The sequence below is a fragment of the Pocillopora damicornis genome, chromosome 13 (genome assembly GCF_964200805.1).
Source record: "Pocillopora damicornis chromosome 13, jaPocDami1.2, whole genome shotgun sequence".
Taxonomy (NCBI): Eukaryota; Metazoa; Cnidaria; class Anthozoa; order Scleractinia; family Pocilloporidae; genus Pocillopora; species Pocillopora damicornis.
This window is the reverse complement of record NC_142682.1, coordinates 6142302-6152178: the sequence shown is the minus strand read 5'-3', so window position 1 is coordinate 6152178 and position 9877 is coordinate 6142302. Positions and strand designations below refer to the sequence as shown.

Sequence of the window (9877 nt, the reverse complement as noted above, 5' to 3'; positions counted from 1 at the left end):
CAAAATAAATTTCTGTAAAAGCTTCGCAGACACAGCAGCCTTTGCATCGTGCGCTTTAGCTGATTCTATTGTGTATCTATCAATTACATTTACATTTCAATTTATTCTCATCACTTGTCTGGTTGATATTGTATTGATACCGTAAGGAGAAATTCTGTCTTGGTCACTTGTGGGAGTTAAAGGGTTAAAGATATTCTCCACCGGAGAGGGATATGACTTTAGAAATTGTTATTGTTATCTCGGACGCACTACTTTTTGCAGTCGCTCGCTATTTCGAAGGTGGCCAGCCCAGACTCAGTTCGTAAAAGGGTGAGATGAAGTGTAAGCTCAGCGGAGCTCTGTGTATTTTTAACCAAGTGCAGGGTTGAATGGTGATGTCTTTTCAGAGCTCGGAGGCTTCTGGTAGGTGGATATGACTCGATCTTTGTCTAAACGCGATCCATGACACAAGAAATTAGGCTTCATCGAAATGTTATGTAATAAATTGTTCATTCAAATTTGTTTGTTTTTTTACTCTGATAATTTCCCTACCTACTGTTTTTAGGGATCAGCAGTTTTCTTTTTATTTACTCAGCCGCTGTCACGGCATCAGTTCATCTTTTCACTTTACACCCTGGCTTATTGTTATTTATGACCATACTTCAATCACAAAACCTTGCTTTTGTAAGGAGGACCATGTTACGCAAAAGATAACTGCCGTGTGTATTACTAACTTAAGGACTATCTTTCGCTGTCCTAGAGACAGACAACAACCAGCCAAAGCGACACGTCGAAGGGCATTTCATTGCCTCTATATGTGATCAACTTGTTGCGTTGCTTATTTTTCCCTTTGGTAACAAATTCTTTAATAGCTTCCGGGACAGTGGTTTGCCAAACGTAACTGAGAGGCGGAAAGAAAATCATTTTCTTCTAATATACTCAATGATGAGCAAAATTCTGAAAGTGTACATAAATATATATCAGTAATCTAGTGTATACTTACTTAATGTAACATAATCTCCACAGTAATCCCCAAGATCGTGTCACCAACTAATTTTCATCATTATCGTCGTTTTTACGTGTTGACAGAAAATAACAAAATTTCTAAACAAATAGAAAGGGTAAGTATGTTCTTTTGAGTGTAGGTTTTGGTGGAGAGTTCGGGGTAAAATGTCAAGGTTTCAAAAAAAATTTCAAATTGATTGATTAATTTATTTGTAGGTTTATTTAGAACTCATAAATATATCATTACTTGTATCTCGTGATCGTAGGACAGAAATGCCAGGATGTTAGCTCTCGTTTCCTCTCTTCAGCACTTTCTCTCATTCTCCTATTTCACTTACGCGTGTTTCAGTAAGTTATTCGGAATGGAGAATTTTAGACAGCGTTCTCCTTTCAAAATAATATCTGTTGGAAGTCTTTTAATACTTCCGTTGAGAAGACTTTGCTCGGAGAAAGTTGCTAAAAATCCTACCAAAAGTAAAACCACGACTTCATGAACCTCTATACAACGTGGTCCTTGGTAGGTCCAAGTCCCTTGGGCTCATAAGAGGAAACCTGTGAAAGGCGAAGAGAAAAGAGAAGGAAATTTTGCGACCACAAGATACAAAATATGTTTATTTAAAACTACAAATACGTGATTCACAGAACTTCGCGAAGTCAAACGGAGGAAACTTAAAGCGTTATAGACGAAATTTACATCGTACATGTAAAAAAGCGGCGTTAAATTACGACTGCAACGCAGTTAGGGGGGAAGGGGAAGTAAGACACCGATAACTCACTGGTAGCTCGATATTTGCTCTTGTTGTGAAGCCCATGGTCCAAATCCCTTTTTTTATTTATTTATTTTCTCTGAAATACCTCAGCCGTCGAAATTCATCACCAAAAGGATATCTTGACCGCTGAAACAGCCACCATAAATGACCAAGTCTTGTTTTGCGTGATCCAGGCGCGAATGTCGACAAATTTATGAACCTCGCTGCGCTCGAGGAAAAATAAGCAATAATAAAGGTTAAATAAATAAATCGTTGGAATGTTTTGGATTGGTTGGATTTTAAGGATTTTGATTGGTTGGATTTTAAGTACGTGCTCTTTTGCATAGTTGACTGATTACATGGATAACTCAAAGTAAAAAGTGAAGGAGACTAGAGTTAATATATAAAGACACACGAAAAGGAAAATTCCCCATGATAGACCAAAATTTAGATGTGAAACAAATGAAAACACGGTGAAAAGCGCTTATATTGTTTATGGTCGCTCCGATGTCTTCAAAGGAACATAAATCCGAAAGCGACTACAAGGATCAGAATAAAAATGGCCAGTAGCACCACAACAATCACAATCAGGTTAGGTTTGTTAGCATGTACATCGTCTGCCAAGGGATATTCAGTGACAGTATTCCCAAACGTGACCCCTTAATTTCGATAAAATGTGTAGCTGCTGAAAGGCAAAACTTTATTACAGATCAGATCGTAGGAGTTCAACGGCGTCAAAACATGGCGAAGCAGTTCAAGTACTTTAATTGGTACTTTTCACATCGGATCTCTTCTGTTTGTGACATCTTTGAACAAAGAAAACATTGCAAATATTGTTGAAAATAGCTTTTCTTTCTTAGTTCTATGATTTCCAATAACTTTTAACAATTTCAAGTTTAATATCTCGCCGAAGAACGGCTTTGCTACACGACATCTCGAGCCCCAAAAAATTTTTAATTTTAATCGATTGGCATGCCTTTTTGTATGTTACTTCACCTGCCCTGTTTGTTATTCAAATTAAAATGACAGTTGATAAAAAGAAAAAATTAAATCAATAAACGGAATGAAATGACTTGAAGGGAAATCTTGGTTTCAGGTTTCTGTTTGGGAAACGCATTAAAGACATTTGGGGAAGAAATCCTTTTTACTCAAGGCAATCTTTATTTCTATATCTCTGAGTGATAATATCATTCAGTGAGCCACCATTGATTGAAATATCTATAAGTTAAATAACAGAGATGCAGTATTTATATATATATATATATATATATATATATATATAGATATATATAGCTTTACAAATATAGTTTCAGCATGAGTAATTGGCAGTAATTAGCATAACACCAGCACTAACAATCATAATTTATTCATTACATTTTACTTTAACTCATGAGGGGAAATAAAAATTTAGAGGGCTGAACCTTTTGTCAAAGAAATTTCAATAAGCCTTTGTTAGATCTGATACGGTTTTATGTTCGTTTGTAATCTTTCTGGGATTGTACTGAGAATCAGTATCATATAATTTTAGGCTATTTGTCAGAGCTAGCCATCTAAATTTGTTTCTGTTTGTGCGGATAGAAATCTTCCACAGTCCGCGATTCCTTATCCCGGGCACGTGATCATGGACGCCTATTTGAGGTTGTCACAGGTACTCCAACTTTGAATTTATTGCAAAAGCAACAGCATTTTGATTTTAAAAGTTTTACGATCTCACCTTTGAGCTCTCTGTTTAAAACGCCGTATATTATCGGGCTGATGGCGGTAGTGCTACCAACAACAATGCTATAAAACACGTAAACAAGGCGAGGGGCGAAATATTGGCCAAGAAATACTCCAACTAAATCGATGACATAAAATGGCGTCCAGCAAATCGTGTAACTCAGTACGATAGCAAACAAAAGTTTTGTTACTTTAATTTCCTTCGCTGAAATTCCGCTACCGCTTCCATTTCCACCTCCACTGTGTCTCAGTAATGCGTTGTGTTCTTTCACTCTTTGGTAAATCTTGAAATAACAACAAGAAATGATAAGATATGGAAGCTGAATGTTGAAGAAACCTGTCAAAAAAGCGTGCACCAGATTCAGCTTCGTCACATCAAAGATACAGACTCCCTTTCCAGGATGAAATTCAAACTTGTTGCCGAGAAGCATGTAAGACACAGGAAAATTTCCAGCCAAGATCCATGACACAGCGATCGATATATAAGCGTTCCTCTTTGTAAAGTACTTGCGATGAAGGTTCGATTTTACCATGAGGAAATATCGATTGATTGCAATTAAGGCCATGGAATAAATGGAACCTGTGGCTAACATGGCAGTAATGAATCCTAAAAATTGGCAGAGAGCGTCACCAAATGTCCACTTTCCTTTTAGTACTACCTTGGGGATGAAAATCCAGATGGATAATGACAACAATAACTCCATCGCACTCAGAGAAGCTACGTAAAAGTTAGAGATAGTTCTTAGCGATGGAGTCAGTCTTATGACCAGGAGTACAAGAAAATTCCCGCAGACGCTGATTAAACCTACTAGCAGAAACACAACCAGTTCTGTGAAAATCTCGGCTTTTGTTCTCGTTGCTAACTGCAAAGTGAACATTTTACTTCGATTTAGCTGAGCTTCGTTGTTTGCAAACATCTCGGTTGGATTCTCCTTGTCTATTACCAGCCGGGCAAACTATTGAACAAGACTGAGATAAAACATTGATAAACGTTATATAAAATATGCAAAGTGTTTCGAGCCATAAGTTACGACAAATGCCTCTAACTTGAAATGTATAGAAAATTCGTCGTCAGAGAGGAAGAGCAAGGCAATGATTGACCGAGGGAGCGCAATATTGGCATGAAATGGATATTTTATGAAACGGATTTTAAAATGTCAAACACAAGAATTCAGGAAAAAGTTTTCTAGAAGAGCAAACCTTTAGTGAGCGAGGATGCAAGCTGTCTTTTGCAAGAAACCCTATGCGTGAACTCTTTACGCCTCAGGGGTTATGATCTTGGGTTGTTTGCTCATACCTAAATTTAATCACAAAAACAATGACTTAGCGCAACAAGGAAGTTAACGCCAATTGTACACGAAGTTAAGGACTATAATTTGCAAGATCATTCGCAGAGAAGGACATGACTGAAGCTGTCAGCTGATAGAATCAATTGATTGTGAATTGCCTCTTCCCCAAATGACTTCTCCAAGTTGTCCATAATAAATGCGACAGCTAGCATAATTATATGTTTTATTTTTCTTTTTCAATTCTACCTTGGACAGACTACACGCTACTGTCATGCTATTACTATTGTTTTAGGGACGCACAATGGGATCGGAGCAAATTTTTTTCCTTGATATAATTTTTTCTTTCACGTCAATCTGATTGTTCGTCTCTACTTTAAATGGCTGGTCGGGAAATGGCCAGACTATGTCTTGAGTATTCCGTGAAGTGCGCAAAGTAGTTTTCCTTTCTACGTTTCCTTTTTCTTTTCGTTGATGATTCGCTTGCTCTTTAATTTAAGTTGCTTTCAATTAAACTTAGATCCTGGAATTGTTTCCGTTAAGTCTTGGGGAACATTACATTTGATCAAATTTTCATAAAGATTTAAGAAATATGTCAAAATGAAAATATGAAATCCTTTTATTAGCGAGGGTTCTTCGGGAATAGTGAACCCTTGAAAGAGTTATCAACGTACTTTTCTCCTCAAAATAACGACCAAATTTTCATCGTACCAGTTTAGACAAGGAAATCACAGCGCAAAATATAATGTATATGACATCAAAAGGTTTTCCAGAAACATGTCACTTACCTCAATCGGTTCTTTTAACAGAGGACGTCCTTCGATATCGTTGAACAGTGAAAAGATTGCTTACTTTTTGGTCAATAACTTCACTTTAATAGAACCGTGGATTTCATCAATTTTTGATGACTTTGAGTTAAAATTCACTCGCTGAACAACAGCTTTCGCTGCGTGAGATCGCTAGTCGAAGTACAAGTAATTAATTCGAAACTAAGTTTATTTCACCTGTCGAACATGATTCAAATAGTGCTGACAGTTGGTAAACATGGATGAGAAAACAATTGAGGAAACGAATTAGTTGAAATGGAAATCTAGGTTCAGGTTTCCCCCTGTTTTATAGCTACGATTTACTAAGAGTTTCAATATTCTTTTGTTATTTTATCCTTATATTTTGACTCAGTTGAGGAACAGTTCTTTCTTGCTTAAAGTAATTTATAATTTTAATTTTTCCCTTTTCTTTACCTCTTAACATAGTTACATGATTCACTTAGCTTTCATCAATAGAAATTAGTGGAAGTTGTATTAAATAGATTCAATATGCACAGTCACAGAGTACTTTACCTCGCGGATATAGTTTCAGTACAGACAATTTTAATCGCTATTTGCATAATAAGAACGGCCCACTGTAATGTTTTATTCATCACACACAAATTTCTCTGAATCAGGGGAAATGAAATAATTACACAAAAAAAGCTTGCGAAAAAACACATTAATTAAGAGTCATATTGTTTTCTAATAACTGTCCAATTTTGCATCCGTCACCATTTTTCAAAGATGGAGGCCGAGGCTGATTATTTTTTATGTGACATCTTAGTTTCTTTAGTTCTGGGTTGGGTACTCTCGCTCAACGTGGTAGTATTACATTGTTTTTCCTGTTGCCTAACCTAACAATCCTGTTAAACTCCGTTTTAAACTCGCGATTGAAAAACGCATAAACGACAGGATTCACAGCGCTGTTGACGCCAACCATGTATGAATATAGCTGGTAGACTTGACGAGGGAAAGTGTACTGTCCAGTAAACAACTCTGTAGTGTCAACAATCAACACTGGAAGCCAACACAAAACGTAAAAGACAACAACAATAAACAGAAGTCTTGTAACGTTTAGATCTTTAGCAGAAATCCGTGGAGAATTATTGGGTCTGTTATTCAGATTAGCTTTGTGTTTCCGAATTGTTAGAAATATCCTGAAATAACTGGAAGAGATTATGCTAAACGTAAACAAGGCGAATGTCATATTCAAGGCGAGCCCCTCTGCAACACTGACGTCATCGAGGTCATAAATGCAACAGAACTTTCCCGGATGGTAGCGGAAGTTTCCTTTCAACAGGAAGTAAATTGGCCAGACGAAGGCGGCTAGCCAGGCGAGTGACAAAGAAGTCAACACTGGTTTCACTTTGAAATACTCTCTGTATAGGTTAGGCCGTACAACTTTGAAATAACGATTTACAGAAGTTAAAGTCAGAATGAAAAGCGACGCTGATCCTAGCGTTGTAGCAGTGTAACCGTGATACGAACATGACGCTTCGCTGTAAGGCCAGCGACCCGCGATCAAAACGCTTAAGGACAGCGGCATAACGAGGAATGACATGAGCACATCGGTCAAAGCCAAGGCCGTAATGTAGTAATTTGGCGTGGTGCGCAGGCGTGGATTTCGCTTGACTGCCCATAAAACCAATGCGTTGCCTAGAAACGCAATCAACATCACTATCACCATAGGAAAGCTCTCCAAAGTAGTCTGTAACCACCCTCTGTGCAAAAGGGAACGCGCCATTTGGAGCGACTGTGAAGAGAGATTGACTGGAACGGGCATTGTAATCTTTCCTAGGCTGCCTCGCGTAGAAAACGTGATTTGTGCAACGGTGGTTGGAAAAAACGTTTTCTGTCCACTGGCGTGGTGAAAAAAATTGTGATTCTTAGCTAGCTACAAAAAAGTCATAATGAAAATAGAAATAATGAAAACAATAAGAATGAGCCGTGAGACCAGATTATAAATCAAGACTTACAATAGATGTATAAGGATTTATGAGGAGGACCTCCACGATTTAACTGGTTTATCTTTAAATTGAAATCTTCAATTCATAGCATAGATACAATACCTCAAAGAAATATGGCTTGATAATATCTAAGAGGAACCTTTGAAACCTAAACAAAAGATCCAGGCGGATTCCCGATTTCGGGAAAATTTCGTCTTAGTTTCTACATGCTCAGTATCTGTGAATATGTGCTATACCCAAAGCTATCATGCAGTCTAAAAGCTTGCCGATCTAAATGTGCGAATGAATCTACTTTTATTTTAAAACTCTAAGTAAACCATACTATTCTTTGGTCCTACAGCTCATCTCAGACGATAATGTTTAAATAATCTTAGCTTACGACAAAGAGACCAATTCTTACGCTATTCAGAATTTCAAAGAGATCAAGAATAAAATCTCTGTCACTTTTGCCCCCCTTCCCTATGTATTTCAAATGCGGGAAAGCTGATATTTTCATGCTACCAAAGTGAACACTTACTTACCTTTGCAGCTCCGTCGTCTAAAACTTAGACATCCTATCTTTTCCAATGCGACAAAAATAATAGTTCCACAGATTTAAAACAATCAGTGTGATGGCTCCAGGGTTCCATTCAGTTAATTGAAATCTTGGTACCTATAAATAGCGTTTTTTTGGTAACAGCTTAACTACTTTCTCGCAATTCAAATAAGTTTTGCTATTGTAAATACCATGTCATTTATTAGAAACCTCGAGCTCGCCATGTGGTGACCGCGAATATTCATGAAAAGTCAAGATTGTTTAAACTTGTTTGATTTTAATTTTAAACCACAACAGATTCACCCAAAAGTTTTCAGTCCTACATCAAATACGCTTTCAGTAAGTCTTTGCAAGTCGACCTGTTCAATTTGGCCATTTGAACTGTAAATTACAAAACAAAAACCGTGCACTTATCATCGATGGAAGTGAATAATACTTTCTTTAAGATCACTTAATGGTTTTGAAGAAAAACTTGTCGCGACAGTCATTGAACCTGAGCTTTTTTGCCAAACCAGTAACGTTTTTTTTTTTTCAAAAGTGTACATGCACTTTTTCTTCTTAAGCGCTCTCTAATTGACAGGTGTCAGATTGTGACTGATACTTGTAAAAAAAGTTTCAAAGTTAGTTTGGAAGCCTTTTAAATCACTTTTATCGTTATACAAATAAAAATATTCCGGTGAAATCTCTCTCTTAATCTGTATTATCTCAGTTAACAACCATTTACTCGCTCAAAAATTGTTCAGTTTACGGAGAATCTTGCCGTAATTACAGCCCTAAGTTATCCAGGTTATTTTGGCAGGAATTTAGTGAAGTTTTAAATAAAAATAAAAACGTTATTCATCAGCTTAGGTCCGGGTCCGTATTGGGAAAAATTGCGCCCTCTGTCTTGAGTACCGCCCTCGGCTTCCTGCTTCGTGCAGTCTTAAGGCACAGTTTTTCCCAATACGGACCTCCCGACTGGCGAATAACATATATATACGTTTTGAAATCGCTGTTGATCCCTGTAATCTAATTGGCTTTCAGCAGTGCCATTTATTTACGAATAGTATTATCTTTTGCTCAAAGTTGCATCTTTTTTTCTAGTCAAAGAGAAATCAAGCATCACCAAAACAAATCCACCAATCAGATTCCGAGGTTTGTTTAAAGTAGAAGAGATGTCAATATGTGGAAATTTTAGATTTCCGGTTCGCTTCTCGCGAAAAAGCGTAACGAAAAGGTAACATTTTTTTAAGATGTTGCAAATCATGCCAATGGAAGATATTTGAACTTATTAGCAATGCAAAAAATTTAGGAGTTCTTGTCTCGTTTCATGAAATGTATTTGAATTGAAGTCAAATCAAAAGCTTGACGTAAAGTTGTCAACAGATTTTTGACGTAAAATATGTTACTATGGTTTTCGTGTGACAGCATGCGCATTCTCGCACTAATTTAAAATTTCTATGGCCTGGATAACGCGCGCTTGACATCATAAAGACCAACGGTTCAAGGGAAAAACAACCGAAAGCCTGTCGAGGTGTCCTCTAAACGAGTTATGGGGCGAATGCACGTAATATAACATATATTAAGTTCTCAACCAGTCGATCTCAGCTCACCTTTGCCTTCTTCTTAACGCTTCAGTTGTATCCCATTTCTGACCAATTACAATTTTTTTAGCAGATTTTTGGCAAACCTTACTCGAGCAACAGCAACCGGGATATGACCCATCTCGCCGTCCGGTAACGTGCGTCGCTTTTGCACATGAAGCTCCATGAAGCTGTGAGGGACCTTTAGCAGTTAGGACAGCAACGCTAAGGGGGACGTTGATTTTAAAATGAATTTATATTCTTAG

At 37.3% G+C, this 9877-nt stretch overlaps 2 protein-coding genes across 3 annotated transcripts; both read right to left on the bottom strand.

Moving 5' to 3' along the window:
• Positions 1–3310: 3310 nt before the first annotated feature.
• On the bottom strand, positions 3311–5664 carry LOC113680966 (melatonin-related receptor-like). Of its 2 annotated transcripts, XM_089192107.1 has the most exons (3): positions 5527–5664; positions 4653–4749; positions 3311–4421 (listed from the first exon to the last, which is right to left on the bottom strand). In XM_089192107.1, the coding sequence occupies exon 3, from the start codon at positions 4367–4369 to the stop codon at positions 3353–3355; it is 1017 nt and encodes a 338-aa protein (XP_089048233.1). In that variant the 5' UTR covers positions 4370–4421; positions 4653–4749; positions 5527–5664; the 3' UTR covers positions 3311–3352. The 2 variants fall into 2 exon arrangements, with proteins under 2 accessions (XP_089048233.1, XP_027053820.2); XM_027198019.2 differs by lacking the exon at positions 4653–4749 and having other exon boundaries at positions 5527–5659.
• A 267-nt stretch (positions 5665–5931) lies between these two features.
• Positions 5932–7452, bottom strand: LOC113680965 (melatonin receptor type 1A). Its single transcript, XM_027198017.2, has one exon. The coding sequence runs from the start codon at positions 7328–7330 to the stop codon at positions 6362–6364; it is 969 nt and encodes a 322-aa protein (XP_027053818.2). The 5' UTR covers positions 7331–7452; the 3' UTR covers positions 5932–6361.
• Between the last annotated feature and the right edge of the window lie 2425 nt (positions 7453–9877).